We start from the raw sequence: 19,538 nt of genomic DNA on the forward strand, positions 1-19,538 counted from the left end.
CACTCTAATTATAGCCTTACCGTAGTCTGAAATTGTGTGTTCACTGTATAATGAAGTGTTCTGGACAGAACGCTTTTGAAGTGGATGGTAGGAACTCGACTCATGTACATAACAATTTGTGTGTGTTAGATTTCTGTACACAGTATGACTCAGTTGTCCGTTCAATTTACTTTCAACAAACATATCCAAAATGGCAGTTTGCTTCCTGTTTCTACTTCCATAGTAAATTTGATGTTCAGATGTATAGAGTTTATACATCCCATGATTAAAACTTTGTTGTCCACATACCTAGAAAACCAAGCTGTGTGGATAGGGGCAGAATGTTAAGCTGATACATCAAAACCTACCATAAAGAAGTTAGCAATACCTATAGTTGGAGAGCCTAGAACCATACCTCACTTATTTCATAATACAGACATCAAAAAAGTTTTGCGGTGCCCTGCTTCCCAGAACTCATGAAGATATTGTATTACAGACACAGTCCCTTCAACTATTCAGAGATGTCATTAAATCTGCCCAAAGGTGTAAACAACCTTGCATGAGCAGTGCCTACTAGATTGAAGTCGTTTACTACCTCTCTAAGGGCCTCGAAATGTTCATTGCAAAAAGACACATCTTCGACCCATGTACCCTGAGTTACTACTGGTTTGGGAGACAAAGGCAAGTGTGGCAATTTTTTGTAGTATGTCTTGATGCATGCAGGAACCTTTAGAAATGCATCTGTTGTGGTTCAAATCATTTTATTTACATTCACAGACATGGAACATACTTTTTCAGCAAGGCGATGTACTCCATGAGCAAAGCACGTCACATGAATCAAATTGGGATAAAATACTCACAGGGCTTTTCCTGGTTTGGTCATGCAGGGAGCAGAATCTTAAATAAACACAAGACACCCTTTCGTCTGCAGAAGGTTTTGGAAATATTTTTCTAATACTCTCATTCACAAACCTGGCGATCGTAGAATGATTTACTTTTTCAAATCTTTGTGGGCCACTAGATAGGAAGAAAAAGGCTCTTCTTTGAAAGCGCTAACAATTAAATTTGCAATGTAAAGGCCACAGGTGTCTGTAGTTTTGTCAGCTGAAATCCAGAGAATGCCATCCTTCACTTCATTGTATATTTCTTCCAGAACATTTTTGTAAATTATAGGTGTGTAACTTTACACAGTGTTGATTCATCTGGTATATTTTGGTTTAAGCATTATTTCTGCAGAAAGTTTTTGAGGGTTGGGTTTGTAAGTTTGTGAAGAGGAATGTTGCTTGCAATGAATTCTTCACATAGATCCATGTTAAACAGACTTTTTTGGTTATCTTTGGCCAAATATCTGCTACTGCAACTTGCTACTGTCAGATGATGTTGTCATGGTCCTTTTTTTTGCATTCCTGCCATATGAGGACTTGTCTTGACATGCTCGTGTATATGAAACTTTTTTTGTTGTTGCATGAAACGTTTTTCTTGCAAACTTGACAATGTAGAACAATTCCATCATATGTAAATGGTCCAGGATGGCCAGCTATCCATGAAATGACATTTCTTTTTCTGGGTGGCATGGCGAACAACATACTACACATCATAAACACATTCAACTATGTACAAGTAAATAGAAAGCTAAAGTGAAGCAATGGTCATGCGACTAAAAGTGTGCGTAGTTTAATTGTTGCTGATGGATACAGTATGACAGTGGAGGGGATTAACAGGGGTGTGGGTGCAGGAGTATTGACTATCTGCCTGTTCCTGTTCATCTTCTGCAATGGTTTGACTGGGCAGTGGCCTCTGGGTTAGTGACAGCACATAGTTCTAGGTCGCGGTCAGTCTGTGAGACATCGAAACTAAATCAAGCTAGAGACTTCCCATCTAAATTTCTATAATATTGTAAACATAGAACTAAAATATGCATCACTAGTTTTTAGTTAAAATATGCAAGAACTGTTGAAAAGGAGCCAAATATGCAAATGCATATAATCCAGTCTCTAATCATCAGTATCACGGAAGAAGAAGTTACAGCTGCAACTGGCCACAACCCTGTCACTATCAAATCATGACACATGCTAGTAGACATTCTTCTTACATGAGGCACAATGTCTCTGATATCTGAGTGAGAAGTGAGACATGTGCTGCGTAATTTTTCCTCCATACCTTGTGCATTTGCACTGAAATGCTAATGATGTGCATGCGCAAGCATAAATTATGCTTCATGCAAATTTGAAATTTCTTGCATTGTGCTACAGTTTCAATGCCTAGTAGTGCTTTATGTACCTAGTGCATTACATGAATTGATTTACACGAAACAGTGCCTGGCAAGTCAATTAAAAGTTGGTGTTGTGGGTGTAATGCATTATAATGTGACCATGTAATCGTACTTGGCAGCTATATTGTGCAATGCAAATTTATGTAACAGTTAATGTATCATTCTATAAATAATATTGACTTTATCTGCCTATGTATTATCCTCTGAAAGTCAGTATGCTAATGCTAACATTATACATTTATTGTATCATTGACCATGTTAAATTCCGTGTCTTTTACATGGTGCACTATAATACTTACTGCATGAAATACAAGTGTGTGTTGAATAACTTAATAACTGTGTGCTTGGGTTTATGAATTTTTTTTTTTGTAATAAGTCTATAAGTCTGGTGGCTACAAGATTTTACAGCCTGAAAATTTTTTTGATTCTACCATGAACTGTTTTTACTGCGTACAATGTGATTTAAATCTTAAATTGCTATGTTACAACAGTTCAGTTTGTGTTATGATACATCATATGTTAATTTTGTGTGTGTGTGTGTGTAATACAGACACAGAAATAGGTCAATCTTGCACACATGAATTTCAAACCTACTTTTTAGGGTTCAAATTAATGATGTAAATAAAATAGAAAGAAACTTCCACATGGGAAAATGTCTGCTTGTGTCTGTGTATGTGCGGATGGATATATGTGTGTATGCGAGTGTACACCTGTCCTTTTTTCCCCCTAAGGTAAATCTTTCCACTCCCGGGATTGGAATGACTCCTTACCCTCTCTCCCTTAACACCCACATCCTTTCGTCTTTCCCTCTCCTTCCCTCTTTCCTGAAGAAGCAACTGTCGGTTGCGAAAGCTAGAAATTCTGTGTGTGTGTGTTTTTGTGTTTTATTTATTGTGCCTATTTACCGGCACTTTCCCGCTTGGTAAGTCTTGGAATCTTTGTTTTAATATAAACCTACTTTTTACAAACATTTAAAGTGTGACATACCCTGTGATACATGTACAAAGTTGTACGTAATTAAAACATTGAGTGCCATTTCAGTTACATTTTTGCATTTGATAATTTCCTACCATAAATTAGGTAATTAGTGACAGAGTGTGTAAAGTAGCCAATATTGATATATAGAACCACAGTTCTGATGTATATTATCTTTGTTTTTTAAAGGACCAGCTTCACTCCATACCACTAACTGTATATTACACCTACTTTTCAATAATGGATGCTAGGTATATATTGTTTCAAATTTTAAACTGTTTACCTGTATTAAGCAAAGGAAAATCCAAGATGGCACAATGATAATATTACCCAACAACTCACAATATAGAGGGTACACTGTGTTGCAGACAGGCACAACAGAAAGACTACTATGCATTTGACCTTTCACCTAAAAGGCCTTCTAAGACATAAATCACACATTCACAGATGCACAACTCTTACACACATGACCACTGTCTATGGCCACTGATGCCGGACTGTATGCAGCAACTGTGCCTAATGGGAGAAGCAATTTGTCGGATGGTTGGGGTAAGAAGGAGGCTGTGCTAGGGAGAGAGAGACAGGAAAGAATAGCAGAACAGGGGTGGGCAAAGTTGCAGTGCTGCTTGCGGAAGCATGCAGAGACAATGTGGGGGGCGGGTAGGGTTGCTAGCTGCAGTCAGGACATTATATGGATGGTGAGGGGGGGGGGGGGCAGGAGCAGAAAAGGAGAGAAATAAAAAGACTGTCAATGCATTAGTGGAACAGAGGGCTGTTAGTTCTGGAATCGGAACAGGAAAAGGGATTGGTAGTTGAAGGACAATGACTAATGAAGCCTAAGACCAGGAGGGTTATGGGAATGTAGGATATATTGCATGAAGAGTTCTCACCTGCACAGTTCAGAGAAGCTGGTGTAGGTAGTATGTCTCCAGATGGCACAGGCTGTGAAGCAGCCATTAAAATGAAGAATGATGTGTTGGGTGCCATGCTCAGCAACAGGCTTGTCCAGCTGTCTCTCAGCTAAAGTTTAGCGGCGGCCATTTGTGCAGACAGCCAGCTTGTCAGTTTTCATTCCCACATAGAACACAGCTCGATGGCTGGCAGCTTAGCTTGTAGATCGCATGACTGGTTTCACAGGTAGCCATACTTTTGATGGGATAGGTGATGAATGTGGCCAAACGAGTAGGTGATGATGGTGGGAGGATGTATGGAACAGGTCTTGCATTTAGGTCTTTTTGGGGATATGAGCCATGAAGCAGGGGCTTGGGAGCAGCGATGGAGCAGAGGCAGGCAGGGATATTGTGTAAATTGGGTGGGGGGGGGGGGGCAGTGAAATACACTGTGTCGGAGGGATGGAAAGGATAGTGGGTAGGATGTTCCTCATTTCAGGGCACAACGAGAGGTAGTTGAAACCCTGCAGAGAATGTGATTCAGTTGCTCCAGTCCTGAGGTGGTACTGAGTCACAAGGGGAACACTCCTTTGTGGCCAGACAGTGGGAATGCTGGGTGAGTGGAGAGATAAGGCACAAGAGAATTTTTTCTGTACAAGCTTGAGAAGGTAATTTGAACCTGTAAAGGCCTCGGAGAGGCCCTTGGTATATTTTGAGATGGACTGCTCATCACTAAAGATGCTGAAGGTGGCTATTCTGTATGGAAGGCACTTCCTAATATGGAATGAGTGCCAGCTGTTGACGTGGAGGTATTGCGGGTGGTCATTAGGTCTGATATGGACAAAGGTACTGATGTAATCGTCAAGGTGGAAGTCAACATTGAGGAAGGTGGCTTGTTGGAGCAGTTGAAGCAAATGGGGGAGGTTCTGGATGAATGTGGATAAGGTGTGCTCACAAATATGTCATCAATGAAATTGAACCAGGGTGGGTCTTTGGGGTTCTATGTGATTATGAAGGAATCTTCTAGATGGTCCATGAATAGCTTCGCATTGGATGGTGCCATACGAGTGTCCATTGCCTTACCATGGATTTGTTTGTAGGTGATGCCTTCAAAGTTGGAGTAATTGTGGGTGAGAATATAATTGGTTATTGTGACCAGGAAGGAGGTTGCAGGGTTGGAGTCATTTGGGCATTGGGAAAGGTAGTGTTCAGTAGCAGCAAAGTTGTAGACAGGGAACCCAACAAGCCACCTTCCCTGACGTTGACCTCCACCTCAAAGATGCCTACATCAGTTTGTCTGTCCATATCAAACCTAGCAAACACCAACCCCCACTTCAACAGCTACCACCCACCCCATCCATGGCCATCACATCTCTAGTAACAAGCAGTCCCTCTCAAAATATACCAAGGATCTGACTGGGGCCTTCATGAACCTAAATGACCCGCCCAAGGTCTCCTGTGCCTTTTCTCTGCTGCCACATATGACCTTCCACATTCCCACCATCTGGCCATGAAGGAGCACTCCCCTCGTGACTCAGTACCACTCAGAGCAGGAGCAACTGAATCATATTCTCCGTCAGAATTGTTACTACTATCACCATACCCTAAAATGAGAAATATTCTACCCACTATCCTTCCCATCCCTCTGACGGGGATATTTTGCTGCCCTCTGAACTTACACATTATTCTTGCCCATCTCTACACCATCCTTGCTCCCAACCTCTTACTTCATAGCCCCTATCCCTGCAATAGACCTACATACAAGACCTGTCCAATACATCCTCCCACCACCACCACCACCACCTACTCCAGTCCAGTTATAGGCAGCATCTATCCCATCACAGACAGGGCTATCTGTGAAACCAATAATGTGATCTGCAAACAAAGCTAAAACCACTGTGCTTCTTTCTACAAGGAGATGACCATCAACAAGCTGTCTGTCAGCAAGAAAGACCAACCATCATACTGTGACCAAGAGACAGCTGCACCACACAGTTGCTAAACATGCTGCCCAACGTAACGTGCTTCACTTTAATGACTGTTTCACAGCCTTCACCATCTGTGTTCTTCCCACCAACACCAACTTTTCCGAACTACAGGGAAAATTCCCACCTGTGCAATACGTTCTACATTCCCAGGTAGACCCCCAGGCCTGAACCTTTGCTAGTCCATGTCCTCCACCTTTGTATTCCCTTCCCTGCTCCCACTCAAGCACTACACAGCCTTCTATTCTGCCGATACACCCACTAGTCTTTTCCATCTGCCCTAGTTATCTTCTCTATTTCGGCTCCTCTGCCACCCCCTCCCCTGTCCCCCTCTCGCCACCCCCCCCTCCCACCTCACCCCACCAAACGAAAAGTCCTGACAGCAGCTAGCAGCCTTGCCCTGTCCCTGTCATGTGCCGTCATGCTTCCAAAACCAGCACTGCACCTTTGCTCAACCCCTTCTCACTCCAGCTTCGTCTTTACCCCCACCGCTCACAGCTTTCCTTACACGTCAGGCACAGTTGCTGTATGCTGGCCTCAGTAGCTGGAGACAGTGGTCATGAGTGTGTGAGTTGTGCTTGTGTGAACGTGTGGGTTCTGTGCTTTACACCAAGAAGGCCTTTTGAGTGAAACCTCAAATGTATAGCAATCTTTCTGCTGTGCCTGTTGCAACTCAGTGTCTCCTCTGTATAGTGAGTAGGAATCTATCCTTTTATAATATTGTCATAGTGATATATTAACATTGTAAAATTATTTATGTCCTTTAGTTTGAAAAAAAAAGTGCACTCTTTTTGTATTCAGATCTGCTGGATGATTAAATATCGAAGCTACATGCAGCAGTATTAAGTTTTATAGCATTATTTTGGTGGAATATATAAAACTGAATTTTATCAAATAGTTGAACATCACTTGAATAATGTTTCATAGAAATATTATTGATTTTATTACATTTGATAGTACATAGAAAGTGTATAAATATGTGTAGAAATAGTACCTTTTCTTTAGACTACAGCATTTGTTTCTCTCATTATTTTCATATTAGCACAAGTAAGAACAAATAAATTATAGTGGTTTAATTGTTGATAATTTTGAGTTATGTGCACAGCATTAATTTCTGACAACTTCTTCTCTTTCAAAAGCTATAATCCAACTTATTCCATGTTCTTGGAGATTTCTTTTAGACTGGAATTAGTAATTAATGCAGGAATGGTGTAATTTATCCACAAATATTATTATCGTAAATATGTTTCATAAAAGGAGTTATCTAAACACTCATGCAGATCTTCTCTGCTTCAGTTACTGATTGAGAACTTTTAGCAGTGAATTTCCAAATGATTTACTACCCTTCAACAAAACTTGCACCTAAGTAGTCAGCATAAATAATTTTCAGCTTTGTCCTTTGCTCATGTGTAACTACTTGTTCATCAATTTAACTAGCAGTTATTAAATTAAATTTTGATTCGATTGATTATCATTATGTTTCAGGTTATCTCAGATGTCCAATGGAAACTACGTGCTTCTTCCTTCTGCAGTGCAAGTAATATGAGCATGATGGGGAATAATTTTGGTGACTTCACCTGTAGTACATGCCTACAAAGATTTTCATCAAAATACAGCCTTATAATGCACGTGTTCATTCATATTGATGCTGTGGATGTGCCATCACATGTTTGTAGATGTTGTGGTGAAGTGTTTCACAGTGATAATTGTCTGAATAAGCACATGATGAAAAAAGAGGAAGATAGGACTCTAATTGCTCACCCACTTGCTGACACCAATAAATGTAGTGGTACGTGTTCATGTGGGCAGTTTACAAACATTGATCATACATCACAGAGGTGTTATAGTGAACCCGATAACTACTCTCTCTGTCAAAACAACTCTAAATTAGTTTCTACATGCACGGTACACACAAAGCCATACAAATGTGGCAAATGTTGCAAATCATTTGCTTATGCTTCTCGTCTCCAAGCCCATGCTGTAGTGCATTCTGGAATAAAGTCATACAAATGTGATGTTTGTGGCAAACTGTTTGCAAGATGTGATCATCTTAAAAATCACAAATTAGTGCATTCTAAAGTAAAGCCATACAAATGTGATGTTTGTGGCAAACTGTTTGCTAGAGTTCATAATCTCAAGAATCATTCCTTAGTGCATTCTGGAGTGAAATCATACAAATGTGATACTTGTGGCAAATTGTTTGCCCGAGTTCATAATCTCAAAGCCCATGCAGTAGTACATCTTAGGGTGAAACCACATAAGTGTCATGTTTGTGAAAAATTGTTTACTAGAATTGATAATCTCAAAAGCCATATCCTATTGCATTCTAAAGTGAAGTCACATAAATGTACTGTTTGTGGCAAAATGTTTGCTAGAGCTGATCATCTCAAATGCCATGGGCAAGCACTGCATCCTGGCACGAAGCCACATAAATGTGACGTGTGTGGCGAATCTTTTGCTAACCTTCATGATATCAAGTACCATTTATTAGTACATTCTGGGGCATAATCACGCCAGTGTAATGTGTATCATAATTTATTTACTGGAGTTGGTGTACTTAAAGTCCATTTAGTAGCGCATTCTCATATGAAGGAAATCTTTTGCAGGGATTTTTTGTCTCAAAATTCATATGCTAGTTGCATTCTTAAATTAAGGGACATATAGCTTCAGATAAAATAATGAAAGATGCTCATACTAGTTGTGTGCACACAAAGTTTGCACTTAGTTAATTGTTTGAACATTATTGCGAGATTTGCCATGGGAGTTTTATTTGTGTGTGTGAATCTGTCCTTCTTGTCACAATAAATATTCATATTTTTGTGACACATATGTTTTGTATGTGTAAGCAGAGGAAAGTGTATATAAAAAAGATAATCTCTGTTGCTGTAGTTTTGTTCCATAACTTGTTTATAGCATTGATGTGCAGCTGTTCGAAGATTCTGGCAAGTATGCTTAAGATTAATATTTCAGTCCTTTTATTTGTCTTAAAAGTATAGAAAAGCATGTGTGTAGTGAGAGAGTTGTACTGGAATGTGTAGTTAGTTAAAAAGTACCATATAATGTTAAAATTCAGTTCCAGGACTGACTTTTGCCATGTCCAATGTTTCTTGTAATACGTAAAGTACATAAATACCATTTCTGCTATAAACTCCATGATTTTCTGTACTTCATCAAATTTTGCCTTTTTTCTTCATTTTTATATAAAATTGTTCCTAGCACCAGTAGATATGCTTATGTGATTTAATTTGTGGATGACCTAACACTTGCACTGCAAATATTTTGGAAATGGAAGGTGCTATCAGTATGCGGTTTACACAGAACTGAACTGCATGCATATTTGCAGCTTATACACAGATTTTGAGACATTTCTGGAAGTACAGTTATTTGCAACAGTTACAAATTTTTAAATGGGACTGTGTCTATTGACCATTAAATCTGGAAAGTAGTATAAATGAGAATGTCTACAGTGGATTTGCAGGAAGCTAATTCAAGTAGTTTACAAGTTATTGTTTTGTGAATATTGTAAACACCAACAGCTGGTTGTTCCATCCTGTTCCTTAGATACTAGGTGATGATGTTGTGTTTGTTTACATTGTGTAATGTGTACACTGTAATTGCATAGTGACAGTCCTGCCAGTTATTGTGTGATATTGAATGCAGTTTGACTTGCTTGAAAGATGGTATGTCCCAATGTGAAATAGTGGACATACTAATGGTTTTTGGTGATTGTAGGAAGAATATCATTCGTTCGTATACCATGTTCATCAAAAAATATCCCTATAGATGTCAACCATTGTTAACCTCTTCAAACAATAATGGTTGCAGTGTCACCTGCTTGGAAGATGGCATTTTCCAGTCCAGAAAAAGTGGACATGCTTATGGTTTATGATGACTACAGGAAGAATGCCGTTCATTTGTGTACCATGTTCATCGAAAATATCTCAGTAGATTGCAACAATTGTGACAGTTATTTGTAAACCTTTTCACACAGTTACCTACAAGTTGTAATGTAACCCCTAAAATATGTAACAGAATGACATGTGTGACAGGAGAGGGGGGTGAAATGAATGTTGTGGTTGCTGTAGGAGTAGATCTGCAAAGTAGTTCCCATATAATTGCATGGGGAAATGGCATGAGTCATGCAAGTGTATGTACTACACATTCTGCATCATAATACACTCCATCCATATCACATATCTCTTCATAAAACACTGCATGGAAATGATTTTGTGAATCATTTGAACTTTTGCACATGGGCATTAAGACAAAATATTCTGTAAATGTCATATATCTTGTTTATATACGAAGCAACATTTACTAATCGTGGCCAAGCAAGTCTCAAAAACATACACCACTGAGTTGTTGACAATCTCCATTTTCTTCATAAGGTGCAATGTCAGCATCCATGGAGTTTAAATGTGTCGTGCGAAATAGTGCACCACCATATGATAGGCCTGTTGTTCATAGAGGGAACACTGGATTTACATAAGTATCTCACCTCCTAATGGACCATCTTCCACAGATGTTAGAAGACGTTCCCCTCAGACTAGAAGGAACCTGTGATATCAACACGACATCTGTCTGGTCCATAGTGCATGGCTACGATTGTGTGTCTTAAGGGATTGTTTCGTGATTGAGAGACTGGACAGGAAGGGCGTGCACCTCGGATGGCTCATTTCCCAGATTTGATGCCACTGGCATTTCTGTGGCAGAACCTGAAAGACACTGTCTACGAGGTCATACCAATGACACCAGATGATGTGAAATGGCGTGTTTCTGCTTCCTGTGCTGCAATTTCCACTGAAATGCTAGAACATGTGCATGCAGCAATCTTTGCATAGCATACTGCAAGCTTTTACTGATCCCAGTGGTGGTGATGCTTAGACTTTGATGGTAGAATGTTTCTTCACATGTCAGACCCCACAGTGGTACTGTTGTTTGTCCTAGGTATTGTTGCATTTAACAACACGACTGCTCTGGAGATGCATTAACATCTGAATAGGACTGCACAAATGTACTCATGTCTGATTCACATTCATTTGAGCCACCACATAGTGCAAAAAACTGTTCAACTTTACAATATTCAAACTATGATATCTCATAAACCACTTGCTCTAGATTTCCGAAATAAATATGATTGACATTCTAATTTACTCTATGTACTTTTGGTTGTAGTACTGTCAGTAGGCTTTGTTCCATTGAAAAATTTGTACCTTTTGTAAATAAACACATTTGAAACTAATAGTACTGTGTAGAGGCTGCAAAGGCAGGCCCCTAAAATCTGTGTATCAATGGTGCCTTCCGTTGCCAAAATATTTGCAATGAAAGTTTTAAGGGATTAACCCTGTAATTACTTGTCATGTAGAAGAACTAAGTTTGCATTTTGCATCTGTAATAGGTCAAATTATGTAAATGTAGATGTGTTGCAGAAAATTAAATAATTAGAAAACTTTTGCTCAGTGATACTATGATGTGAGACTTTCTGACAAATTAAAATCTGTGTGTTGGACCAAGGATCAAACCTGAGACCTTTGTGTTTGCTGGGCAAATGCTCAACTGACTGAGCTACACAAAGTCTTGTGCTTGATACCTAGTCCAGCACAAAGATTTTAATCTGTCAGGAAGGTTCAATTTACTGCACATCACTGCAGTACAAAAATTGTTTTCAAAACTCTTTGATGAATTGTTTTGTAGATTGTCAGGCTAGTTCACTGTTGAAGGGGTATCAGGAACAGTGACAAAAGTAATGGACATTCAACATATAGTAAAGGAAAAAGTTTTTCAATAAAGCAAACATATGTTTATTGTAACCTCTAAGTGTGTAGGAATGATCCTTGGAGAAATAGATGCAGTAGGTAGACACAGATAAACATAGTGCACATTCCTTTAATAACCACAGACAGGTACAGTAAGATTTGATTGTACAATACAAAAGTGGCCTAAGGAAAGACAAAGAAAACTATATATAATATATATCACACTTCACTGTTGCAGTAACTAGCTATTTTCAACACCTAGTTCACCTCAGCAGCCCCTTCCCCCCTTCGTTTCTTTTCTTTTCTTTTTTTTTTTTAAGCAAAAAAGACCTTCAGCCCCATGAATGTCGCAGAATCGGTGTTTGAAAACCCATCTGCCTCATGTCCTGGTCAGTGGAAATTTCTGTGTGCCTGGATTTACAATCCCATGCTTGCTATTTGAACTGGTGTCATCTGTGTCTACTGTATGTGCATTGTCGACTGCTGGGTGAACCTGGCCTAGAGGTATGGAGGTGGTGTCCATCGAGTGTCCATATCCAGATGAGTCTGTTTAATCTGTTTGATAGGCACAAATTCTTCACATCTGTTCCAGCAAAGCTTGGGTTTGTGGGCTCCGCTGCAGCACTTTGAATGATTCCATGTATGGAGGCGATAGGGAAGGGCTAACAAATTCATCACAAAACCCTTGCATGAAAATGGGTTTATCTCCTTGAGGCTTAGGAGCGGTTGACCAAAGGACACCCATAGTCTCACAGAACTGTCTGCCAAACTAAAAAACCAACTCCATTCAAGAGATGCATGCCGGCTAGTCTGAGATCAATTCAGCTGATAGATGTAATATTGTGCCATAAACTAACTGTGCCAGTGTGTGTTCCGTGTATTCTTTAAAGGCTGGCTGCGACCCTAACAACAGTCAGTAAAGCCTCAGTTCATGTAACCTGACTACAAGTCAGCACTGCCGTCTGACTGCGGTGAATATTTCCACTGGCCCATTGCTGGCTGAGTGGCAACTCATATGAATGTTGATGCAGCTGCATAGGCGAAACAGCTCCTGGAATAATGTGGACTCCAATTGTTGGCTCCTGTGGGTTATTATTGTTTGGTGTGTGCCATCCTGCAATCCAACCAATGAATAGCGTCCTTGCCATAGTTGTGGCAGTGATGGTCAGTGAAGGGGAAGGCCACACCTCAGGCCATCTCATGAAGCAGTCTACAGTGGTAACCAAACAACAGTAGTGATTGATGTATGGTAGTGGTCTGACCAGAGACAGAAGGATGTGCCTAAACAGTTCTGTAGCCATGACAATGGATCCTGTTGGTACAGATTCGCTTTGCACCTCTGGCAGTGATCACACTGCCGTGCCCATTTATGACAGTCTTTACTGATTCCAAGCAACACCACCTTTTTAGTCAGCAGCCATACAGTGGCTTGTAATCCTGGATGCAACAGTCCACAGAATGTATCAAAAACACCATGCCAAAAAAGCCTGGCTATGAAAACTCTTGTCATGCCATGCAAAACCTCACACCAAAAAGTTAAATGGTCTGATAGCATCATCACTTGCTTGGAATGTCCTTGCTCATGCAGGTTACATACCTCTGGTTCATGTGCTCATGCACGTGTAATGTTGTCCCACTGTATGGTCTTCACACTTGCACAATATCTTGACAGAAAGTCAGTAACTGTTTTTGCTGACTCTTATGCGGCAGACATTTATATGGCAAACATCTGTTGTGAATTGCAATATGTAGTTCACTTGTCTAATCAACCTGGGCAAGACATTTTGGACTTTTCTGGAATAGTGCTGTAATCAGCACATGGTCTGTATAAATTGTGAAGGCTCTTCCTTCGATCAAATCTCTGAAGTGCTGGACTGCTGCATAGAGCTCTCTGTCAGTAGCACTCCATGACATTTGCACATCTGTAAGTAGTTGGGGAAAACAAAGATAAAGGTTGCCAAGCCACTTCGATGAATTGTTGGAGTATTGCCCCCACAGCCATCTGATTTGTTAGTCGTGAGAGTCAACAGTGCCTGAAACTACGGCGCACCGGCAGGACTGCCTGCACAGCATACTCTCTTGCTTTCTCAAACACTGTCCCTTGTTCCAGATTCCCGCATACCTTTTCTGATCCCGTCATGTGTTTTCCTTTGTGCAGATTTTTTTAATGGTGGCAGCAATATCACAGCTTGGAGTAAGTGCCACTGATAATAATTTAGCATTCCAAGGAATCTTCTTAGATCTTTTAATGTTTTTGGCCTAGGAACATTCTGATTGGCCATCAGTCATTCTGCAAGTGGTGTGAGCTCTCCCAGTGAAACCTCAAAATCCATGGATTTCACTTTGGCCTGACCGAAAATGCACTTGTCATTGTTCACCACTACACTGGCGTCCCATAGGTGTGTAAAAACTTGCAGTAGATGTTTCTCATGCTTGTCTTGCAACTGTGTACAGTATAGAATGTCATCCATATAACAGAATAAGCAGCTGATTCCATCGAGGGATGGGGTGAGGTGGCGTAGTTGTTAGAATACTGGACTCACATTCAAGAGGATGATGGTTAAAACCCATGTCCAGTTGGCCTGATTTAGGTTTTCTGTGATTTCCCTAAATTGCTCCAGGTTCCTTTGAAAGGGCATAGTCAACTTTCTTCCCCATCCTTCCCTAACAGGATGGGACCACTGACTTCGCTGTTTGGTCTCCTCCCCCAAGTCAACCAACCAATCCACAGAGGACCTGGTGAATGACACATAAAAATATTCAAATAACCTTGGCCATGTCAGACAGTGCCACCAGAATTTATGAGTATGTGCAGGTGAAATCAGTGATGGAGAAGATTGTTGCACCCACCACTGAATTGTTTGGATCTGTAACATTTGGTGTAGGATGCTGATCCAGAATTGTCCTCGAATTCAATATCCAATAGTCATGCACATCCTTCACGTGTCACTGCACTTCTTCACCATGTGCGTAGGTGAAGCCCATCGGCTTTCTGAGAGCCTCTCACCACATTACTGGTCTGCCTGTCTGTATCATTTTTTACTGTTGCAAACTTCTCAGGGCTGTGGCATGGTTGTCCTGGCATGGTGTGTACGAAATGATGTGTTTTATTCTGAACTATTGCCTTAGCCTCTGACATAAAAAAATACCTAAGAATTTGTTTAGAATGTGGCACCACCCTTTGTTGGGACTAGTCATTATGATCAATGCCTTTTGAGTAGCCCCCTCCTGATGTCCACTACAAAATTCAAATATTGAAAAAATAATCTACCCCCAGGATGGGCTCTGTAATGTTCACAGTGAAAAAGTTCCGTGCTAAGTGGTATTGTAAACTGAGAACTAACACTACTCTCTGTAATTGTAATTCATGGCCATTAAATGGAAAGGTGTTGCTGTACTCTCTTGGTGAAACAAATCTCTCGGCAACTCACCAATATTCAAGTCTGTGTCACCAAACAGTCCTTCACTGACCATCTGTCTGCCACAAACAGTCATTTGAATTGGTCTGTAGTAATTGTAAATCCAATTCTCAGAAGTTGCCCTTCATATTCTGAGTTACTTGTTGTTTGATTTTGGCAGTAGAACTGCATCTCTTCAGTCTCTTCAAAGTTAAAATTCTCGCACCACATGTGCACTAACACCCTCCTAGGAACAGGCTCGAACTTCCAGTCCACCTGCATGTTGTTTCCTGTGTGCTATACGTATTCCAACTTTCAGTAGCCTCCTCTGGTGCTGCTGTCATTGAACTCGGGACACATGCCCAATTGAACAGTTGGGCATGAACGATGCAATGGCTACAGAAGGGGGGGATTGGGGAGGGAGCCTGATAAATCTTGTGTGCTGCCATGGTGCACCTTTTAGATTTCGTTAACAAGTTTGTGTACTGACATGATGCCTTGCATTTTCGTGCCTTGTCTCTCAACCTTGGATGGAACCAGTATAAACGAATCTTATCATATCGTAACCTCTCTTCAGACTGTCTGTTGCCAGTGCCAACAGCTGGGTTTTACATCTGTCGCATGCAGCTTGTTTTGCAGAGCTGCCACTTATGTGGTCAGAATCTGAATGCTTTCTGCTAGCTGCTTGGTGGTATGAACTGGTGCTTTACTCTTGATGCTTGCTCTGGAACCATTGTGCATGCCCATTTCTGAAATGCTTGTTTCAGGGTCTCCAGCTGAGAAATGACGCAGGCGACAGTGCTGCCAGCTTTCAGTTCTGAGCATGCCACCATAGCCTCAGCTTTTTCTGCAGAAACAAATAGAGAGTTTATTGCTTTAATAATCAGAAACAAAATAAGATTTGGTATAATGGAAAAAATATGCTGTAAGGCAAGACAAAGAAAACTGTCTAAAGATAAACCACACTTCACTGTTGACAATACTGTGAAGATGCTGAGTCAACAGAAGGACTGCTAAACAATTAATATTTCAACCAAAAGACTCTCTTCCGAATAAGAAAACATACACACACCCATTCATACAGACACAACTCACACATGTGACCACTGTCTCTGGCCACCGAAGGCAGACTGCACTGTTGCAGTGACTTATTTGCCAATCACTTGTCCACTAAAAGTGCATTTGACATTTTTCAGATATTTTTGAAATGGTTATTTTATTACTAATACTGCCTTTAAGCTCTAAATGTTCTTTGTGAACTACTGCAAGTCTTCTGAACTAGTAGTTCAAGTTACAAGGGTTTTGTCATTATATGATTTTGATTGTAGGAGGGGAACTTGTGTGAGATGTTGTTGGCAAGTTAATATAATGTAAGTCAAGTCCATAACATGAACAAAATAATGGTTTTGATTACTTGAAGCTATAATGAGTCTATCCTAATTTACCATTAAAGTTACAACAAAACATTCAAATTTTGCTTGTATGTTTTATAACAATGTTTTGCCTAAATTATTTCCTGTAAATTCAAGTTGTGTTCAATTTTATATGATATTCATTTTAACAATAGAAATTTTGTAGTGATGAATCAAAGGAAATGATAATGTAAAGACTTCTCTCTAATCTCACACTGAATAATATCAATTGTTTTGTATCTCTGAGCAGTGGGATGTACTGATGATGTGGAAGATGCGAAAAGTTAAATGTATGCCAAAGTGCACGAGACGGGGACAGTCTGTAGTATGTCTAATGAGGGTGGTCATTATGTAAAGTCAGAACTTACGAGCAGTTAATAGAGTGACCACTGCAAATGTAATAAGAAATGAGATGTATTACCCCAGGAGAAGACTGAGCAGTGCTCTGTGTGATTTATTTTGTCTGTGAAATAGATTTGGTTATTGTAACATTGGATTGCTTGTAAGTACTGTGGCATGCTCTCTTGTAGTAGCATGACTGATCTACAAACTGAGGCAAGAAGAATATCAGATTGCAGTTATTGTGGAAATTTTCTGCTGTAAATGCTGATTACCAGCATTCAGTAAATTGTCTACATCACATGCAACAAGAGGTATGAATGCAAGCTACATTACTTCAAGAGGATAATGTGGTTACTCGTACATGCTAGTTAGTACATGGAGCCACTGTTAAGAGCAGTTAGAATGGATGCAGTTTGTTGACCATTGAAAGGCCAGATTTACTATTTGAGTACATGGTATTGAAACAGGGAGAAGGTAAATATTTGTGATCTTTTGTGCAATACAAAGTGTAAAAATATTTAGTGTTTGCTATTTGATGAAAATTTCCTTGGAAATCCATTCATATTATGTAACTGTGTGTGTGACTAGAACTTACTAAAGATTTGAACACAATTACTGCTACACTGTAAACTGGGAGAGTGTGCATTTTCCTATGTGTTTTATTCTGCCTGGTTCTAATACAAAGAGGCCTTCAGCCATTCAACATGACAACCCTTATTCAAAATCATTAAAGTAAGAGGTAACCATTTTCATACATTTAGAAGTAAAGTAATAAGTAATTTGTTGAAAGTATTTTACAGAAACAGGTTTTTCATTTTACTACTACTGGCATAGTAGAAGTGATTATTTTGTTGTTGCTTCAAGCTCATGAAAGTTAAAACAGTTGCACACTTTATTGGTTCACTGAAGTCCACAGATATGAGAGTGGCTCGAAGATAACTAATAGAATCCAGTATGTTGTCTTCAATGGTGAGTGTTCATCAGAGACAAGGGAAGTGTGATAGGTTCAAATGGCTCTGAGCACTATGGGACTTAACTTCTGAGGGCATCAGTCTCCTAGAACTCAGAACTACTTAAACCTAACTAACCTAAGGACATCACACACATCCCTGCCTGAGGCAGGATTTGAATCTGCGACCGTAGTTGTCGCACGTTTCCAGACTGTAGCGCCTAGGACCGCTCGGCCACTAAGGCCAGCAAAGTGTGATAGGACTGCCATTTTTCTCTTTATACATAAATGATTTGGCTGCTAGCTCTAAATGTAGAAAAATGTAAGTTAATGCGGATGAGTAGGAAAAACAAACCCACAATGTTCAACGCAGCATTAGTAGTTTCACATACATGAACAGAAAATGCTTATCAAAATCATATCTCACGAGAACCTAGAAATTTAAATGTCATAAGTTAGTATATAATGTATGAAAAAGTCCCTTTTCTCCTATCTGGTAAAGATTCAGATGGTATCATTTTCTTGATACTCGTGCCAATATAATTCTAGCCATAAATGTGTACAGATGTGGGTCACTCCATAACAAATTGCCGAGAATTGTTAAAAACTGACGCCCACCCCCATACAAATCCTTGAAATCTTGTGTAACTGAAGTTCACCTGTTGCAGGACAAGTACTTTCCAGTTATGATGTAAAGAAGTTATATGAATTCAGGAGCTGAGACTGTCATAGACAAGCTCCTACCTAATTTCAAAATGCAATATTTTCATCAGTTTTTGTAGTAGAACCTTGTATTTTGTTTAGAGAGGAAGATTTGTATTTTTATGTTCATGTTCCTTATATTGAATATTGATAGAAAGAATTGTAAAAAGTTTCTTTTAAATGATACTTGGTCATTATAATAGTTATAAGGTATTGCTCCTAATAGATTCTGTTGAAAGTTTTTCTGTATTACAAGTATTTTTCCCCTCCTAAAAGGAATAAGCTTGTAGAAATGAAGGAAGGTGGTAAAACTATTTAAATTGGTGGCTTATGACTATCCTGTCACGTGTAAATTGCTAAATGGGGGCTACACTGGATTTTTCTAGGGCCAAATTATATATGAGATTTTTTTTTTTATTGCTGCTAAATGTAATGAAGCATCCACTTCCTTTGAGTTGTGTGTTCACTGAGAATACAAGTTCCGAGCTCTTGTACTGACTTGTGGCCTGAGAAATGTGAATGCACTAACTAATCAAAAAGCACTTATATTATGATGAAGCAAGCCATTTATACTATTTATATGTCTCTTGTGTGACATAACTCCTTGTGGAGGTTGTAAATGTACTGTGCAAAATATAGTTGGTTCAAAATTGAAATAATATGTAGTGGCATATCAGTTACAGGTCTACCATACACATTTCCTGTCATTTTACTTGTTATTCCGTAATTAAATTGAGTGCTTATGTGCTGTGACTACCTGGAACAAAATAATACACAGGCATTGCCAAGTAATGCATGCATCAACCCATGTTTCTCATGTGAATCTTACTGAAATGCTAAATACAGTAATTTGCAATAACGATAGAGAAATCTAGTAT

At 39.6% G+C, this 19,538-nt stretch overlaps 1 protein-coding gene across 5 annotated transcripts in view; it reads left to right on the forward strand.

Annotated features, from left to right (window-relative positions):
• The window catches only part of LOC126295297 (zinc finger protein 99-like), a 95,187-nt gene extending 75,871 nt beyond the window's left edge, over window positions 1–19,316 (forward strand). For 2 of the 5 annotated variants that reach the window (XM_049987732.1, XM_049987733.1), the window contains one exon: window positions 7,587–11,922. In XM_049987732.1, the coding sequence (XP_049843689.1) occupies window positions 7,587–8,609 (1,023 nt within the window). In that variant the 3' untranslated portion in view covers window positions 8,610–11,922. Of the gene's footprint in view, window positions 1–3,446; window positions 3,478–7,586 lie in introns of those variants that run through there. The other 3 variants (XM_049987736.1, XM_049987735.1, XM_049987734.1) reach the window with 3 other exon arrangements.
• The last annotated feature ends 222 nt before the right edge of the window (window positions 19,317–19,538 follow it).

This window comes from Schistocerca gregaria, chromosome 11 (assembly GCF_023897955.1).
Source record: "Schistocerca gregaria isolate iqSchGreg1 chromosome 11, iqSchGreg1.2, whole genome shotgun sequence".
Classification (NCBI taxonomy): domain Eukaryota; kingdom Metazoa; phylum Arthropoda; class Insecta; order Orthoptera; family Acrididae; genus Schistocerca; species Schistocerca gregaria.